General features: G+C 43.6%; 1 protein-coding gene across 1 annotated transcript in view; it reads right to left on the bottom strand.

Annotated features, from left to right (window-relative positions):
* The window catches only part of Magea10-ps4 (MAGE family member A10, pseudogene 4), a 49,537-nt gene that overhangs the window by 7,501 nt on the left and 21,388 nt on the right, over positions 1 to 20,648 (bottom strand). Inside the window, 1 exon segment of the mRNA XM_063280518.1 lies at positions 489 to 527. Within this exon segment, the coding sequence (XP_063136588.1) occupies positions 489 to 527 (39 nt within the window).

The raw sequence follows: 20,648 nt of genomic DNA, 5'->3' as shown, positions 1-20,648 counted from the left end.
AGATTATTTCAATTAATTTTCCCTTGTTTAAAGTAGCTCACATTTTCTATCCAATAAATTGTGGGGTCACTCATCGCCAAGCAGGGTTTTCACACTACAATCCTGGGAACATGTTTCACCCAGTATACTATTCCACCTCCTTCTCTAACAGAACAACTTAAAATATTGTCTTTCCTTTGTCCTCAGGTATCATGGAACAAAGGGTTCACTCCTACAGGTGAGCTCTACTTGAAGCTAGGCTGACATTAGGGATGGAATTGCATTATTTCTGGAAACATCAGAGTGGAAGGTGTGCTTTCCTCCACCCTAAGCTGTCATCTCTGGTACAAAATTGTTCTAGAAACCTGAGAAAAAATCCCCCAGTGGCACAGTATGGAAGGTAGGGGGTGTCTGTCTTTCAAACTCAAGACCATGTGTGGAAGCTGTGTTTGTTGGGGTGGGGTAATCAATGTATCATGAGTAGATTTGGAGTCAGAGGGATTTCTTACCTCAACTGGAAAGGCACAGCGAGGCCACCAACAATCCAGCTGTCTCACAATATGGTGCTGCATCCACAAAGTCACCAGATGTTTAGGACTGGACAATCACTCTATCTCAAAAGTCAGCACAGAAATTTTCATAAAATTAAAGAACCTCAGAATACATCCCCAAATTCCCGGTGTCACCACAATTAGATGGGTGTAGATATCTGTCTCATTAGCTAAAGTCAGCACTGAAGCACTCTTTAAACTCAACAAAATCTCACAAAATGGAATTCAGGTTTCAGAGTTCACTGATAACAGAACTGAAGGTCCAGCTCTTTCCAATAAGTAGTGCCTGCTTGCTTCAAGACCCCAAATGAATACAAATCTAACTTAATTCTCTGGTCCTATGGATCCTGGATCCAGCTTCAGAAACCCACTAACGTTTACTCCCCATGTAAACTTCACAAGGAAAATGTCACCTGATCCTGTATCTGTGAGTACCTCTGAAATAGCACCAAAGAGTCTCAGAGGAATCTCATTCCCACGAGCATGCCCCTGTTTGGTGCAGGTTACATCATTAAAACATTAGCATTTGTGGTTCCCTTAAAAAAAAACAAAAAAACAATGTTTCCACAATCCGTTCAAAGCTACTCGTTTCACTCATCTCGAGATTCCACCTGAATTCCTCCGGGAATGTTAGAAAAAGGAAAAGACAGTCTCCAGAAACCCGAAGTAAGGAGTTCATTCCCACAAGCTTACTCAACTGGGGGTTAGGGAGGCCAAAGAGATGCAGCTGTATTATTTGGGGAAGCTTCTCTCCTGAAAGGTACGGAGTGAGCCTGAAATTCTTACACCAACTGGCAGAGAGAAGCGACCTCCCTTCCAGGCATCTCACAAAATGGCGCCGAGTCCACAAAGTCTCCGGATATGAAAGCCTGGGGAGGCGCTCTATACCACAAGTCAGCACCGAGGTTCCTTTAAACTAAGGAAACTCAAAAATGTTCTCGCAGCCCCCTATGTCGATAGATATAGATGACTGTGGAGTGTCTCATATACTACCAGGTCAGCACCGAGGCATCTTTGAAACTCAATGGACCTCAGCAAAAGGCCCTCAGCCTGCGGACTCCTCGGATATGGAAACCAGAACAAGAGTCTTTCGAGAATTGGGCTCCGTTTGCTTCAGGACCCCAAAACGACAAACATCTACCTCGTTTGTCGGGGCCTGTGGTCCTTGGATCCAGCTTAAATAACCTACACATCCACTTTGCATCAGAATAAAAATGTCACACCGTCACGCATTTCTGGGAACACTGGAAATGGTGCCCAAGGACAGTCCTGGACAAGTAGATTAGGCGCTCATTCCCTCGCAGCTGTCCCAATTTGGTGAGGTTGTATTCTTAACACCATATGATCTGGGTGACTTTGGTCCAACCACTGTTTTCACAGTCTAGTCTTAGCTACCTGTTTGAAATGGCCAACTATTCCATCGCTTTTCCTCAGGGAAAGTTTCCAGTGACTTTAGACCATCTCTAGAATCCAGGAGTAAGGAGCTAGTTCACACAACGTTACCTGACTGCGAACTAAGCAAACTAAAAGGGTGAAGCACTATTATTTAGGAACTGTCTGTCCATGAAGGTTTCAGAGCGAGCCTGAAATTCTTACCTCAACTGTAACAGCGAGGCGACCACCCTTCTAGGCGTCTGACAAAATGGCGCTGAGTGCACAAGATCACCACCTATGAAAGCCTGGGGAGGCGCTCTGACTCACAAATCAGCGCAGAAGTTCCTTTAAACTTAGGAAACTCAAAAATGTTCTCGCGGCCCCCTATATCGCTAGATATAGATGACTGTGGAGTGTCTCATATACTACCAGGTCAGCACCGAGCATCATTTAAACTCAATGGACCTCGGCAAATGGCCCTCAGCCTGCGGACTCTTCGGATATGGAAACCAGAACAAGAGTCTTTCGAGAATTGGGCTCCGTTTGCTTCAGGACCCCAAAACGACAAACATCTACCTCACTTGTCTGGGCCTGTGGTCCTTGGATCCAGCTCAAATAACCTACACATCCACTTTGCATCAGAATAAAAATGTCACACCGTCACGCATTTCTGGGAACACTGGAAATGGTGCCCAAGGACAGTCCTGGACAAGTGGGTTAGGCGCTCATTCCCTCGCAGCTGTCCTAATTTGGTGAGGTTATATTCTTAACACCATATGATCTGGGTGACTTTGGTCCAACCACTGTTTTCACAGTCTAGTCTTAGCTACCTGTTTGAAATGGCCAACTATTCCATCGTTTTTCCTCAGGGACAGTTTCCAGTGACTTTAGACCATCTCTAGAATCCAGGAGTAAGGAGCTAGTTCACACAAAGTTACCTGACTGGGAGCTAAGCAGACTAAAGGGGTGAAGCACTATTATTTAGGATCTTTCTGTCCATGAAGGTTTCAGAGTGAGCCTGAAATTCTTACCCGAACTGTAACTGCGAGGCGACCACCCTTCTAGGCGTCTGACAAAATGGCGCTGAGTGCACCAGATCACCACCTATGAAAGCCTGGGGAGGCGCTCTGTCTCACAAATCAGCCCAGAGGTTCCTTTAAACTTAGGAAACTCAAAAATGTGCCCGCAGTCCCCGTGTTACGAAATATATGACTGCAGAGGGACTCACATGGCCGAGTCCTCACTGGGGCATCCCTTAATCTCGGGAAAGGTCAAAAAACAGTCCTCAGGCTCTTCTCTTCACCAACAAGGAGACTGGGGCCCAAGCTGTTTCTGGTAATGGGGCTCACGTTTAATTCCAGATCCCAAAATGATACAAAAGTAGTTTGTCTGAGCCTGTGGTTCTTGGATCCACCTTAAACAACCTACTCTTCCACTTTACATTCTCAAGCATTTCTGGGAACATCAGAAATGGTGCCCAAGGACAGAGTCCGGGATAAAGTAGACTAGGGGTTCATTCCCACGCTGCTGCCCCCGTTTGGTGAGGTTATATTATTAACAGCATATGATCTGCGTGGCTTTGGTCCAACCACTGTTTTCACCGTCTAGTCTTAGCTACCTGTATGAAATGGCCAAGTATTCCATCGCTTTTCCTCAGGGAAAGTTTCCAGTGACTTTAGTCCATCTCTAGAATCCAGGAGTAAGGAGCTAGTTCACACAAAGTTACCTGACTGCGAACTAAGCAGACTAAAAGGGTGAAGCACTATTATTTAGGAACTGTCTGTCCATGAAGGTTTCAGAGCGAGCCTGAAATTCTTACCTCAACTGTAACAGCGAGGCGACCACCCTTCTAGGCGTCTGACAAAATGGCGCTGAGTGCACAAGATCACCACCTATGAAAGCCTGGGGAGGCGCTCTATCTCACAAATCAGCGCAGAGGTTCCTTTAAACTTAGGAAACTCAAAAATGTTCTCGCGGCCCCCTATGTCGCTAGATATAGATGACTGTGGAGTGTCTCATATACTACCAGGTCAGCACCGAGCATCATTTAAACTCAATGGACCTCGGCAAATGGCCCTCAGCCTGCGGACTCCTCGGATATGGAAACCAGAACAAGAGTCTTTCGAGAATTGGGCTCCGTTTGCTTCAGGACCCCAAAACGACAAACATCTACCTCATTTGTCTGGGCCTGTGGTCCTTGGATCCAGCTTAAATAACCTACACATCCACTTTGCATCTGAATAAAAATGTCACACCGTCACGCATTTCTGGGAACACTGGAAATGGTGCCCAAGGACAGTCCTGGACAACTGGGTTAGGCGCTCATTCCCTCGCAGCTGTCCCAATTTGGTGAGGTTATATTCTTAACACCATATGATCTGGGTGACTTTGGTCCAACCACTGTTTTCACAGTCCAGTCTTAGCTACCTGTTTGAAATGGCCAACTATTCCATCGCTTTTCCTCAGGGAAAGTTTCCAGTGACTTTAGACCATCTCTAGAATCCAGGAGTAAGGAGCTAGTTCACACAAAGTTACCTGACTGGGAGCTAAGCAGACTAAAGGGGTGAAGCACTATTATTTAGGATCTTTCTGTCCATGAAGGTTTCAGAGTGAGCCTGAAATTCTTACCCCAACTGTAACTGCGAGGCGACGACCCTTCTAGGCGTCTGACAAAATGGCGCAGAGTGCACAAGATCACCAACTATGAAAGCCTGGGGAGGTGCTCTGTCTCACAAATCAGCGCAGAGGTTCCTTTAAACTTAGGAAACTCAAAAATGTGCCCGCAGTCCCCGTGTTACGAAATATATGACTGCAGAGGGACTCACATGGCCGAGTCCTCACTGGGGCATCCCTTAATCTCGGGAAAGGTCAAAAAACAGTCCTCAGGCTCTTCTCTTCACCAACAAGGAGACTGGGGCCCAAGCTGTTTCCTGTAATGGGGCTCACGTTTAATTCCAGATCCCAAAATGATACAAAAGTAGTTTGTCTGAGCCTGTGGTTCTTGGATCCACCTTAAACAACCTACTCTTCCACTTTACATTCTCAAGCATTTCTGGGAACATCAGAAATGGTGCCCAAGGACAGAGTCCGGGATAAAGTAGACTAGGGGTTCATTCCCACGCTGCTGCCCCCGTTTGGTTAGGTTATATTATTAACAGCATATGATCTGCGTGGCTTTGGTCCAACCACTGTTTTCACCGTCTAGTCTTAGCTACCTGTATGAAATGGCCAAGTATTCCATCGCTTTTCCTCAGGGAAAGTTTCCAGTGACTTTAGTCCATCTCTAGAATCCAGGAGTAAGGAGCTAGTTCACACAAAGTTACCTGACTGCGAACTAAGCAGACTAAAAGGGTGAAGCACTATTATTTAGGAACTGTCTGTCCATGAAGGTTTGAGAGCGAGCCTGAAATTCTTACCTCAACTGTAACAGCGAGGCGACCACCCTTCTAGGCGTCTGACAAAATGGCGCTGAGTGCACAAGATCACCACCTATGAAAGCCTGGGGAGGCGCTCTATCTCACAAATCAGCGCAGAGGTTCCTTTAAACTTAGGAAACTCAAAAATGTTCTCGCGGCCCCCTATGTCGCTAGATATAGATGACTGTGGAGTGTCTCATATACTACCAGGTCAGCACCGAGCATCATTTAAACTCAATGGACCTCGGCAAATGGCCCTCAGCCTGCGGACTCCTCGGATATGGAAACCAGAACAAGAGTCTTTCGAGAATTGGGCTCCGTTTGCTTCAGGACCCCAAAACGACAAACATCTACCTCATTTGTCTGGGCCTGTGGTCCTTGGATCCAGCTTAAATAACCTACACATCCACTTTGCATCTGAATAAAAATGTCACACCGTCACGCATTTCTGGGAACACTGGAAATGGTGCCCAAGGACAGTCCTGGACAACTAACTGGGTTAGGCGCTCATTCCCTCGCAGCTGTCCCAATTTGGTGAGGTTATATTCTTAACACCATATGATCTGGGTGACTTTGGTCCAACCACTGTTTTCACAGTCTAGTCTTAGCTACCTGTTGAAATGGCCAACTATTCCATCGCTTTTCCTCAGGGAAAGTTTCCAGTGACTTTAGACCATCTCTAGAATCCAGGAGTAAGGAGCTAGTTCACACAAAGTTACCTGACTGGGAGCTAAGCAGACTAAAGGGGTGAAGCACTATTATTTAGGATCTTTCTGTCCATGAAGGTTTCAGAGTGAGCCTGAAATTCTTACCCCAACTGTAACTGCGAGGCGACGACCCTTCTAGGCGTCTGACAAAATGGCGCTGAGTGCACAAGATCACCACCTATGAAAGCCTGGGCAGGTGCTCTGTCTCAGAAATCAGTGCAGAGGTTCCTTTAAACTTAGGAAACTCAAAAATGTGCCCGCAGTCCCCGTGTTACGAAATATATGACTGCAGAGGGACTCACATGGCCGAGTCCTCACTGGGGCATCCCTTAATCTCGGGAAAGGTCAAAAAACAGTCCTCAGGCTCTTCTCTTCACCAACAAGGAGACTGGGGCCCAAGCTGTTTCCGGTAATGGGGCTCACGTTTAATTCCAGATCCCAAAATGATACAAAAGTAGTTTGTCTGAGCCTGTGGTTCTTGGATCCACCTTAAACAACCTACTCTTCCACTTTACATTCTCAAGCATTTCTGGGAACATCAGAAATGGTGCCCAAGGACAGAGTCCGGGATAAAGTAGACTAGGGGTTCATTCCCACGCTGCTGCCCCCGTTTGGTGAGGTTATATTATTAACAGCATATGATCTGCGTGGCTTTGGTCCAACCACTGTTTTCACCGTCTAGTCTTAGCTACCTGTATGAAATGGCCAAGTATTCCATCGCTTTTCCTCAGGGAAAGTTTCCAGTGACTTTAGTCCATCTCTAGAATCCAGGAGTAAGGAGCTAGTTCACACAAAGTTACCTGACTGCGAACTAAGCAGACTAAAAGGGTGAAGCACTATTATTTAGGAACTGTCTGTCCATGAAGGTTTGAGAGCGAGCCTGAAATTCTTACCTCAACTGTAACAGCGAGGCGACCACCCTTCTAGGCGTCTGACAAAATGGCGCTGAGTGCACAAGATCACCACCTATGAAAGCCTGGGGAGGCGCTCTATCTCACAAATCAGCGCAGAGGTTCCTTTAAACTTAGGAAACTCAAAAATGTTCTCGCGGCCCCCTATGTCGCTAGATATAGATGACTGTGGAGTGTCTCATATACTACCAGGTCAGCACCGAGCATCATTTAAACTCAATGGACCTCGGCAAATGGCCCTCAGCCTGCGGACTCCTCGGATATGGAAACCAGAACAAGAGTCTTCCGAGAATGGGGCTCTGTTTGCTTCAGGACCCCAAAACGACAAACATCTACCTCATTTGTCGGGGCCTGTGGTCCTTGGATCCAGCTTAAATAACCTACATATCCACTTTGCATCCGAATAAAAATGTCACACCGTCACGCATTTCTGGGAACACTGGAAATGGTGCCCAAGGACAGTCCTGGACAACTGGGTTAGGCGCTCATTCCCTCGCAGCTGTCCCAATTTGGTGAGGTTATATTCTTAACACCATATGATCTGGGTGACTTTGGTCCAACCACTGTTTTCACAGTCTAGTCTTAGCTACCTGTTTGAAATGGCCAACTATTCCATCGCTTTTCCTCAGGGAACGTTTCCAGTGACTTTAGACCATCTCTAGAATCCAGGAGTAAGGAGCTAGTTCACACAAAGTTACCTGACTGGGAGCTAAGCAGACTAAAGGGGTGAAGCACTATTATTTAGGATCTTTCTGTCCATGAAGGTTTCAGAGTGAGCCTGAAATTCTTACCCCAACTGTAACTGCGAGGCGACGACCCTTCTAGGCGTCTGACAAAATGGCGCTGAGTGCACAAGATCACCACCTATGAAAGCCTGGGGAGGTGCTCTGTCTCACAAATCAGCGCAGATGTTCCTTTAAACTTAGGAAACTCAAAAATGTGCCCGCAGTCCCCGTGTTACGAAATATATGACTGCAGGGGGACTCACATGGCTGAGTCCTCACTGAGGCATCCCTTAATCTCGGGAAAGGTCTAAAAACAGACCTCAGGCTCTTCTCTTCACCAACAAGGAGACTGGGGCCCAAGCTGTTTCCGGTAATGGGGCTCACGTTTAATTCCAGATCCCAAAATGATACAAAAGTAGTTTGTCTGAGCCTGTGGTTCTTGGATCCACCTTAAACAACCTACTCTTCCACTTTACATCCTCAGGCATTTCTGGGAACATCAGAAATGGTGCCCAAGGACAGAGTCCGGGATAAAGTAGACTAGGGGTTTATTCCCACGCTGCTGCCCCCGTTTGGTGAGGTTATATTATTAACACCATATGATCTGGGTGGCTTTGGTCCAACCACTGTTTTCACAGTCTAGTCTTAGCTACCTGTTTGAAATGGCCAAGTATTCCATCGCTTTTCCTCAGGGAAAGTTTCCAGTGACTTTAGACCATCCCTAGAATCGAGGAGTAAGGAGCTAGTTCACACAAAGTTACCTGACTGCGAACTAAGCAGACTAAAAGGGTGAAGCACTATTATTTAGGAACTGTCTGTCCATGAAGGTTTCAGAGCGAGCCTGAAATTCTTACCTCAACTGTAACAGCGAGGCGACCACCCTTCTAGGCGTCTGACAAAATGGCGCTGAGTGCACAAGATCACCACCTATGAAAGCCTGGGGAGGCGCTCTATCTCACAAATCAGCCCAGATGTTCCCTTAGATCTCGCGAAACTCAAAAATGTTTCCTCAGTACCCATGTTACCAAATATATGACTGTGGAGGGACTCAAATGGCCAAGTCCTCACTGAGGCATCCCTTAATCTCAGGAAACATAAAAAAAAAAAGTTCCTCAGGCTCCCCTGTTCACCAACAAGGAGATTGGTCCCCAAGCTGTTTTGAGTAATGGGGCTCCCGTTTGATTTGGGATCTCAGACGGTACAAAAGTAGATCAATCTTTTTGTGCCTGTGAGTGGCTTCTGGGTCTGCCTTTAAATACCCACCTTTCTACTCTATGTGAGATTGAAAATGTCACATGATTCTGCATTAATGGAATCCTCTAAAGTGGTGCCTGATTAATAACCTATTATATGTGTCAGTCTGATCCAACCAGTGTTTCCACAAGCCACTCTTAGCTGGTCATTTGACACAGACAGCTATTCCACAACTACTCCTCAGGAAATGTTTGACAATGGCTTCCTTAGGCAGTCTTCAGAATTAGAAGTAAGGAGGTTTTTCCCACAATGTTACCTGACTGGAAGCTAGTCAGTCCAATGCGATGAAGTTTTATTATTCAGAGGAAACACCTATCTTAAAAAGTTTCAGAGTGAACACAAAATTCTTGCCTCAACTGGCAAAGCTAGACATTGTCCCTTCCAGGATGCTCACAAAATTGCAATCACTTCACAAATTCATGACATATGAAAGCCTGGCAAGGTTTTCTATCTCACAAGTCAGCACAGAGGTTTCTTTAAACTCAGGAACCTCATAAAACATCCCCAATGCCACCATGTCATAGGCATAAATGGCTGGGGAGGGACTCATATGCTCATGTTATCACTGAAGAATCTTTCAAACTCAAAGAAATTCACTAAATAGACCTCAGTCTCCCTTGTCATCCTATATGGAAAATGGGGCCCAGTCTCATTCTACTGAGTGGTTCCATTTGCCTCAGGACAACAAAAGGATACAAAGGTAGCTTAATTGTCTGAGCCTGTGGATTCTGGATTCCCTACCAAGTGCCCACTTCCTCACCTTCCATACAAGCTAAAATTGTCACAGGATCCTGCATTTCTGGGAACCTCTGACAAACCTAAGGACAAAGTCCTCTGAGAGGGAGCAGTGGTAGCTCCTTGCCACAATACCTGTCCCTTTTGGGGGCAGGTCATATTACTCAAACTATAATATGTAGTGTGTTTTCACAGAGACAGAGCTTCCAACTTCCACTCTTAGGGTTTTTTTCACTCTGTGAGCTAATCAGGAGCCTACCCTCATGGAATGTTTAAAAATGGAAGCTAAGTATAGTATAGTTTCTAGAAATGAGAGGCATCAGCTCATTCCTATAACTGAACAGCATAGTCCTCCACAGAGCCAAGAGATGAATCTGCATTCTTCAGGTACTAGTTATCATGGAAAGAGGATTATCTAATCAGCCCTAATCTCTTAACTGGAGTTGAAAGGCACTGTGAGGCAGTCTCTTGTTTAGAATCTTTGCAGAATTTCTCTCAGTGGTCTAAGTTGCTAGTTGAGGAAAAATATGGTGGAACTCCTATTTGAATTTTATCACTAAGGCAGCTTATAGTCTGTGGAACCACACACATTGGCTCTGCGTTCCCTAAGTCCCTGGATGCAGATGTGGAAGGTTGGGTACAGGCTTATTCACAAAAGTCTACTCTTATTTGGGGCAGGACCATCAAATGGATGCTAAGTAGCTTGATTTTCTGGGCCTGTTCTTCTGGAATCTGGCTTTTACTATAAATATTCTCGAATGTAATTATATCTGTAATCTGTTCCCAAGTTCCATCTTGACTATAAATACTTTAAGAATCTTCAGAAAGGAATTATGATCAAAATAAAGACAAGCTAATGTTCTACAGATATCTGTTTGGTTCATAACTTCTGTTAGTTTCACTGCGCCTCTATCCATCTAGTTATCTCTGATGTTAGTTGGTCTTGCTGTCTCTGAGTGTAGTTTATTCCTCCTCTGGGCCTGTGGGCCTTTGAGCCCATGGTCTTAGGAGTGAGAGAACTCATGGGACAAGCTCTCTCCAGGCATAATTTGGTATGAAAGGCTATGGGCTTTGGTATGAAAGGTATGGGCCCAGATGGAGACTGGAAGGTTCCTGTCCCAGGCTGCTCTGCAGTTCCTGTGCCCTGTGTACTCCTGGCGTGTCCCTCTTTGGACAGTGAGTGGAGCAAAAGCCATGTCTCAACTTTGGGCTTAAGAATGAGAGCACTCGAAAGAAAACAGGAAAACAGGTCTACAGCACTCCTGACACACAGGCTTATAGGACAGTCTAGCCACGGTCAGAAATAGCATAACAAAGTAACACTAGAGATAATCTGATGGCGAGAGGCAAGCGCAGGAACCCAAGCAACAGAAACCAAGACTACATGGCATCATTGGAGCCCAATTCTCCCACCAAAGCAAACACGGAATATCCAAACACACCAGAAAAGCAAGACCTAGTTTCAAAATCATATTTGATCATGATGCTGGAGGACTTCAAGAAAGCCGTGAAGAACTCCCTTAGAGAACAAGTAGAAGCCTACAGAGAGGAATCACAAAAATCCCTGAAAGAATTCCAGGAAAACACAATCAAACAGTTGAAGGAATTAAAAATGGAAATAGAAGCAATCAAGAAAGAACACATGGAAACAACCCTGGACATAGAAAATCAAAAGAAAAGACAAGGAGCTGTAGATACAAGCTTCACCAACAGAATACAAGAAATGGAAGAGAGAATCTCGGGAGCAGAAGATTCCATAGAAATCATTGACTCAACTGTCAAAGATAATGTAAAACGGAAAAAGCTACTGGTCCAAAACATACAGGAAATCCAGGACTCAATGAGAAGATCAAACCTAAGGATAATAGGTATAGAAGAGAATGAAGACTCCCAGCTCAAAAGACCAGTAAATATCTTCAACAAAATCATAGAAGAAAACTTCCCTAACCTAAAAAAAGAGATACCCATAGGCATACAAGAAGCCTACAGAACTCCAAATAGATTGGACCAGAAAAGAAACACCTCCTGTCACATAATTGTCAAAACACCAAACGCACAAAATAAAGAAAGAATATTAAAAGCAGTAAGGGAAAAAGGTCAAGTAACATATAAAGGCAGACCTATCAGAATCACACCAGTCTTTTCGCCAGAAACTATGAAGGCCAGAAGATCCTGGACAGATGTCATACAGACCCTAAGAGAACACAAGTGCCAGCCCAGGTTACTGTATCCTGCAAAACTCTCAATTAACATAGATGGAGAAACCAAGATATTCCATGACAAAACCAAATTTACACAATATCTTTCTACAAATCCAGCACTACAAAGGATAATATATGGTAAAGCCCAACATAAGGAGGCAAGCTATAACCTAGAAGAAGCAAGAAACTAATCGTCTTGGCAACAAAACAAAGAGAATGAAAGCACACAAACATAACCTCACATCCAAATATGAATATAACAGGAAGCAATAATCACTATTCCTTAATATCTCTCAACATCAATGGCCTCAACTCCCCAATAAAAAGACATAGATTAACAAACTGGATACGCAATGAGGACCCTGCATTCTGCTGCCTACAGGAAACACACCTCAGAGACAAAGACAGACACTACCTCAGAGTGAAAGGCTGGAAAACAACTTTCCAAGCAAATGGTCAGAAGAAGCAAGCTGGAGTAGCCATTCTAATATCAAATAAAATCAATTTTCAATTACAAGTCATAAAAAAAGATAAGGAAGGACACTTCATATTCATCAAAGGAAAAATCCACCAAGATGAACTCTCAATCCTCATCTTCGATTGGTTTATATACAAGTGTGCAATTTCTAGGCTTGAAAGTAAAATGATGCTATCTGGTGCTGGATAGAGGAGCCTTATTTTTTATTATGGCAGCTTGCTATTTTTGTAACATAGTGATTTGGTTGAACACAATAAAGTACAGTAGTAACTGATCTCCCCCTCTTCCTGGATGAGTGAGGAGATGATTAAATGTTGATGTCAGCATCCATGAGCATATTCAGATGAGCTTCTGCTTCTGTTGAAAAGGATGCTGTGTTTGATTGTGGTCCGAAGCTTTGAAGCACTACTTGGCATCTCCTTCCTTGGAGGTCTCACTGTTTAAACATAACAGATTTGATAGCTTGTTGGTAAGGTGAGGTCCAGCTTGTCTCCACTAGGTCATCTTCATGTGAATCCGGTGGTTATACGGTTTTGTTCTAGGGATATTTCATTTTTTTAATAACGGTTTTAGCTGACATTCATGGAGAGAATGAATCCTTAGAACTGTGCCACTAGTGAAAGGAAATCCTGTCTATAGTATGTTTCTTTACAAAGCTGTGTCACACCATCCTTTGGGCCCTCTGCTGGAAAAGTAGAATCAAGTCTCAAATAATGCCTTTTAAATTGTATCCTCTAGTATTATAGATGTAGGACAGTACTGTATCATACCTCTGTGGATGTAAAATAGCTTGTACCTGCTTTATGATACGTAGTAGTGACCGTGCTTTATCAGAGCTGTTTTTAATGATGTTGCTCAGAATGTTTTCTTTCCAGATGATGATTGAGAAGCTAATTTTAAAAAAAAAAATGGTGCCAGGTACCACAAGAGTAACAGAACTGTGCTGTTTTCTCGGGTTTTGTTTTTTTACTTTTTTTTTTTAATGGAGTGTGCTGGATGTCTCTACAGTTTTGTTCAGATGACTGTAGAACCTGGAAAAGCTGTTGCTGCTGTTGATGCATAACACACTGCTATTATTGGTCTTTTTATATAAATATAAATATATATACAGATATATAATTTGAATTTTTTGAAACTTTACCTGTGCTGTCAACTTTCGAAAAAAGTATCCCCGTTTACTGTGTTGAGTTGGCACTGTACAGAAATTAACAGCCATATTGGTCTAGAAATGTTGAACTTAAGTTTTTTCCATTTGTACAGGGGTAACACACTGTATTAAATATGTAAGGTCTTATATACGTGGGTTTGATTACAAAAACTAATAAAGTATTCTCTAAAAAAAAAAAAAAAGAAAAGAGGATTCTGGGAAATAGTGTATAAAAGGAGACCAAGGGAGGGACGCTGCGGCAGATGCTAAAGGAGATGTTGAGGAAGATAGTAAGAAAGGGGATGAAAGCGCAGTAAACAGCCATGTAGAAGACTCAGAATATTGGAAAGGGTTAAATAAGTTAGTCCTGGAATGAGCCAAAGTTTGTGGCTTAAGAAATTGTTAATAAATAATTAGTTTCAGAGTTGTCATTGTGGGACCGGGAGCTGGGAAGGGAAAAAGAACTTTTTTCTTTTCCAAAGGTTAATTTCTCCTAATTATTTTCAAATGATTATGTAAGATGCTAATATATGGAAATGATGTGTAGGTTTTATGGTAAATTGCAACTATCCTGGGGAATTCTAAAATAAATGTTTTTAATGCAAAAAAAAAAAAAAAAAAAAAAGAATGAGAGCACTCGGTAGACACCTCTGTCTTCTGTGTGGGATACGTGTCGGCCGGGAAATCTCCGTAATAGATCTCCGTAATAAACCTCGCCTTTGCGTATTACATCCAAAATGGTCTCCCTGTGTCTGGGGTCCAGGATTTCCCGGGACTTGAGTAAGGGTCTCTCTTCAGGGATCTTTCATTTGGGGGCTCGGCCAGGATCTTCGTGACCACCCCAGACCCCGAAGACCCCTTGGAGGTGAGTTGGATGTTTGTCTGAGCGTTTCTGTGTGAGCGGTGCCGCATTTGTCAGTCTGGGTCTGCTTGTCCACTGTCTATCTGTTTCCAGTCGTCTCCCGGTAGGAACAACTTGGGTCGGTTTGTTTCCAGTCATCTCTGGGTAGGAACGACTTGGGTTGGTTTGTTTCCAGTCGTCTCCGGGTAGGAACAACTTGGGCAGCTGTCGCAGAGGTCCGTGAAGACCCCCGAGACTTCAGGGGACAGACTTGTCCGGCACTGCAGGCTCCAACCCTGGGGTACCTCTTGAGGGTGGAGGGGGCCCAGAAGGAACTGGTTGCCTCCTATCTCCTCACTGTTAAGTGAGGAGATTAGAGACCTTGCCGGGTGATCTGGCTTTGGTTTCTTGTGGAATAGTCACAGAGGGTGACTAGTTTTAGACATCCTTGTCTCTCTTGTCATTTTGTTAGTCTTCTGTGTTGGGTGTTTGTTGTACTTTGTAGACAGAAGGAAGAGTGATGTGGAATCCGCTCTCCCTCATCTGTCTTTGGTGTCCCCTTGGTAAGGAAGAGTGATATGGAATCTGCTCTCCTTAATCTGTTGTTGGTGAGCTCAGGGAAGCTCTCATCTAAATCAGTTCAGTTTTGTGGTGATCTCGCAGCAGCCATTTGTTTTTTGTTTTTGTGCTCACTTCTGTTTTTTTGTCTGTTTATCTTTTGATTGTCTTTCTGTGTGACTAAATGCTTTTGTCCTTTTCGGTGGACCTCTATCTTCTGGACTCTCTTCTTGTTTTCTCGCCATCCCACTTGAGATGCTTGTTAGTAGCTATTACAGGAAATACAGAATCCTACTACAGGCCAGAAAAAATGTTCCAGACACGGATGGAAGGCCTGTAGAGGGCCGCTTTAACATTCGCCACCACAAGATGGCGCTGGCTTCCACTGCGCCCCACGTGGAAGGCCAGGATAGCTTCCGCCATTACAAGATGGCGCTGGCCTCCGCCGCGCCAGCCGACTTCCTTTCAGGAAGTTAACTGTGTGCACATGTGCAAGAGTGCCTTCGTGCCAGGTCTTTGCCCACTCTGGGGCGTGCCTTATGAGATCATAGGTGAGTGACCAATCAGGTGTGGATGCGCCGTGCTAGGGTGTATATAACCTGCGCCATGCGGGCTCTCTTTAAGATTTTAATAAAGTTTTGGCTGCCGCAAGGATTCGTATGTCCCCGCGTGTTTTCTTGCTGGCGAGGTCGCACGTGGGACATTTGGTGCCGAAACCCTGGATAAAAAACGCCACACCATCGCCAGGTGCCGGGAGGGAGTCCTCCGTCCGCAGAGAGAATCCAGAAGCGGCAGGAATTGAGGTAAACTCCAAGAGACATGATAATTTCCGAATTGTTTGGTCTTGACCTATCGTATCTTTCTCCTGCTCAGGGTGCTGTTGAGGCCTCTATTACATGGTAGTCTGAGGCCGGGAACGTTAGGAATTTGGCAGATGGTTAAGGATTGTTTAGGTAAAGACATTTTTCGTCCTATAATAGCGGCAGGCCAAGAGGCCCTGGACGAAATTCAGGAAAGCATGTCAGAAACTGAGCGTAGTGAAAGGTTGCAACGAAAAAATGATACTGATCGATCTCAAGCACCAGGCCCCTCTACGGTCTTACCACTGTCAGAGGTGATAGTACGGGGAAAGGACGCCCCGGGGACAGTGGCCACCTCGGCTACTGAGGAAGGGACCCCTGCAAAAACTGTGAAGAAACCGAAAATTATGGATCCTTAATGGACAAGGCTGGTAATTTTGTTTATTTTTTTCATTGTGTGGGAAGCTGTTACAGCCGTTAGGACAGGTCAGAGGGTCCTTACAGAGCATCAAGAAAGTATGTCGGAGGGAGAAAAGGTCTCTAAAGAAAAAACGAAAAGAAAAGGAGATAAAAGGAACACAGTATTTTGGGAGAAAAATTTTGTCTTTGTGCTGGTAAAAGGTGTGATCAGGCTCTATAAGCTTTGTAGAGTCATACTGATTAGGCTTGATAGAGGCAGATCGCCTGAAAATTTATTCAGGAGAATCAAACAAAAGGACATCTCAATGCCCATGCACAGCTTGATGGAGTTAATGTAATTGGGTTGTGAGTGGAAATACTCAGGACTGTGTTTCACTTCCATACCATTGGCGAATGTCAGTCGTGCTGCTCAGATAATATATCTCAGTATCTTACAGGAATTGGGTTTCAACACGTTGATGGACTAGTCCAGGAATTGAGACAATCCATCGTCCATATCGACTCCACTCGAGTGGATAGTCACCGTGAACACCATCTGTTTTTTTCCCTCTTTGTCTATTGTCTGTCCCTGGTGCACCAGGATGTCCCCATGTCTGTCAGTTTATGTCTGTGGTTCTTGCTTCTCGTTGTTTAAATGTTTTATGTTTCATGTTCAAAAGAAAAAAATGGTAAAAACTTTATCTGCTGGTCGTTCACACCTTGACTTGGTCTTAACTCGTTTCAAAAAGGAACAAATGAATAAAAAACAGTTTCAATCAGGCCTTTAGAGCCCTACACCTGCAGCCAGGAGTTTAGGTTAGCTGGAGAAGCTGCCCAGAGGCTAAGCGTCTGCACGAGCTGATCTTAAAGGCGCCAGCAGCTTCTCAGCTTCTTTGGTACAAGAGCTGAGAGCTGTTTCTCTTAGAGAAATCCCTGACTTATTATTTGACTCAACAGGTGACAAGGTGCTTCTCTTAAAATCATAGCTAAAAAGGTAAAAATGGTCTTTGGTCTAAATATTAAAGATATGTGTAGCCACTTCAATTTTGTTTCTCATTGGTTTTAAATGTGTAAATATGCTCTACTTGCCTTGGTCATAGATTGTTGGCTTTTTAGTTATTAGATATGGTTAAAAAGGTATAATATTGGTAACAGAAAGTTGACATACAACTGGTAATTTGGATGGAGTCATTTCTAGACAACATGTGGCATGAGCCAACCCAGGGAAACAGGTCTAAATTGAGATAATATTTTTATGGAATTCTTATCCTAGAAACCGGGCTTCTAAAAAAATTTAGGACAATGTCTCTTTGTTGAGGTACTAGAGACTACACCATCGTGCGTTCATATATAGGAATTGGCAGTCAAACTTTGTACTAGATTGTTGGAGGTCGAGTTTTGCTTTCCAAAGTTGTGGTTTGCCCTGAAGCTATCTGTATTTTAATGCTAATTCCACTGCCCCAAGGACAGCTGCCTAGTCATGTACTCAGAACTCAGGTGACCTTGTGGTTGTGCTCTGGTGTTACAAAGAGAACTTAAAGATTGTGATTAAGGATTGCCAGTGTTACATTGACTAACTCAAACTTATTTTTAATTAAGAAAAAATCAAACAGGTAGAGATTGTTACAAGATTTACAAAGGATTGATGAGGTTTTGGAACTTGTGAGAACATTACAGCCAGTTTACTTACTCCAACTGCCATTTCAAGATAGATTTAGAGGATTTATTTTGAGTTTTCACTTCGTGAGCCTGCTTATAATTTTAGAGAGCCCATAGAGTGATATCATTAAGAATGGCTAATAGCCTTATATTATGTAATTTTGTTGCTTCTTTAATGTAAGAAGTTAGAACTTAAATCTTTCAATGTATATGGAAATTTTTACTACAAACCTTTGCTCTCAAAATGAGCTTTAATATTTGGAGAGTAGCTGTTACACTATTCCAGAAAAGAATGTTTGAAGCTAATTTTAAGCTTCTACGGATATGTTAATTGGCTAAGTACCTCACCCTACTAGAGGACTTAGGTCTTTGTTATACACATTGGAGATAAAGCTTCAGCTGTGTTAATACAGAATTGTAGACTAGAGTCATAAAAGAATTTTAAAAAGAAACCTGGTGAAACATATCTTATTCCAAACAACAGTTAATTGGTTATTACAAAATACTGATATTTGGCCTATTACATAAACAAATTTTTCAGGCAAAGTTGATAATTTTACTCTTTACATGCTTTTGTACTTCCTGTATATTTGTGCATACAACTCATAGGAAATGCGCTTAGTGTATTTATAGGTGGTTCATCTAATGAAAAGGCTACATATATGATTGGATCACTTGTTTATTCTCTTGAGTTTCTATTGCTTCAACACAGATTATTAAATTCCGTAGTTTAGCCACTGTTTTTAAATCAAACTTTCAATTCACATACTGATAGCCAATGTGTGGCTTGTGGTTTACAATTGATTTCAATTACTTAATGCTTTATTAGAGACAGGTTTCCTACTTAAAATCAATGAGTGATTTCAGTGTGAATGTCTGACAACTCACTGTCCTTTCAGTGCCCTGACTCAGACAACTAAACAAAACCATAGACCCAGCTCTTTGAAAATGGTAATGGAGTTGATAACACACCCTCACGAAAAGAGGAAGACTCCATTTGCTTGCTTTCTATTCCCAGCCTCACCCTGCCAGTTCAGGGATTTCTAGTAAGACTGAAATTGGACAATATTTACAAGATTTGACATTTCTAATTAATGCTTCTGTTTAGGTGAATAAAGTTTGTGAGGTGCTAGAGAAATGGCTTAGTGGTTAAGAGCACTAAGTACTGTTCCTTTATAGGACATTTAAGAACTCAAACTGGATTGCCTGGGCTCTTTAGCAAGGGAGGACAATGATACCAGACAGATGATAGGCCTTACATAGGAACAGTTAGTCAAAAAATCTCATCCTTTATATACCCAAAACAATAATGCTGGAGACAATAATTTGGCATACAAGTCAATTTATAAATACAAGTGTTCAGTGTCCTCAATTTAATCCTCGAGGACTTACCTTAATAAATAATATCTTTACTATATCTTTATAAATAAAAAGGGGGAGTTATCCCTGTATGCTAAATAATGCTCCTTTTATTTCAATTTTAAAATTTGGATGCCAAAGTTTATGGCACCCTACAACTAGGCATACTTCTGCCTAGGTGAAATAGAAAGATCCACATATTGACATGATCCTGTCCAGATATTTTATATGGGGAAGAGGGAATGTTTGTGTTTTTTCTACAAGATGCTACAAGAGTGTGCCAGCTGCCTGAGTGGTTGCTGAGACTTGCTGATCCTGGTTACATGAAGATTCAGCTCTCGTGGTTCGGGTCCCTGGAGTCATCCCTCTGCCCTGAGAGGAAGATGAAAGATTTCCCTTCATCCTTTGTCATCACAGAGATTTTGCCATTGCTGCAGTCAGTGTTACCGCTGCATGTGTCCTGTCCCACCATGGCCCGCTCTCTGACCCTCTGTGCACTGCTGCTTGCTGGAGAAGACTGGACTCCAGCCGTTGCTGCCCCCTTCATTCCCTGGTGACTCTTCTTGCCTTAACTGGTCATTTTACAGACTGTAGCTTCACAGGAATGCCACCTGGGTAAAGCTGCTGTGGACTGGGGAACTCTGCCCTGGTTGTACAGATCTCAGAAATGGTTCCATGCCTGCTGGTTGTTCCAGAGATCCGGAACTGTCCTGGAAAAGACCTTGACACCTTCGCTGCTATTGTAGCAGCCATTACTGCTGCAGACATTGTGTCTGCAGTGTCTGGAGTTATCCTCCCTCAATCTATTGTTAGAAAAGCACAGTGGGTAAACTTTCTGGAGTAGTTACTAACAATTGGGAATTCTAAATTCTATTGTAGGAGCGGCTTGACTACGGCCCTTGGTGGTAACAGCTGAGGTGAACCAGATGAGGTGCCCGCTACTTATCGGGAGTGGCTCTGTTTGGTGCAGCCCTATGCTGTGGATTAGTGTTCATGCTATGGTTGGTTTGCAAACTCAGATCTCAACAGAAACGTGACAAGGCCGTTATCACTCAAGCCCTTGTGGCCATTGTACAAGGGGCCTCCCCTGGAATTTGGTTATCTATGCTCAGGAATTAGTCGGTATCTGAGTTCTCTGCTATTGCACCCCATTGATCTGTGGATCCATTGCACTGGGATGAGAGAGACTCTCGGTATCTGAGTTCTCTGCTCTTGCACCCCATGGATCTGTGGATCCATTGCACTGGGATGAGAGAGACTCAATGTTCCTTTGATCAGCCCTTCCACATCGCTGAGGTTTCCTCATTGCACGCGATAGGGTGATCATGATTTGTTATAAAATAAATGATTTGTGATAAAATATAAATAAATAGGGGGAGATGTAGAGGGCTGCTTTAACGTTCGCCACCACAAGATGGCGCTGGCTTCCACTGCGCCCCACGTGGAAGGGCAGGATAGCTTCCGCCATTACAAGATGGCGCTGGCCTCCGCCGCACCAGCTGACTTCCTTTCAGGAAGTTAACTGTGTGCGCATGTGCAAGAGTGCCTTCGTGC

This window comes from Rattus norvegicus, chromosome X, assembly GCF_036323735.1.
Source record: "Rattus norvegicus strain BN/NHsdMcwi chromosome X, GRCr8, whole genome shotgun sequence".
NCBI lineage: Eukaryota > Metazoa > Chordata > Mammalia > Rodentia > Muridae > Rattus > Rattus norvegicus.
Note: the sequence above shows the minus strand (reverse complement) of the source record. Positions and strands in the feature narration are given on the sequence as shown.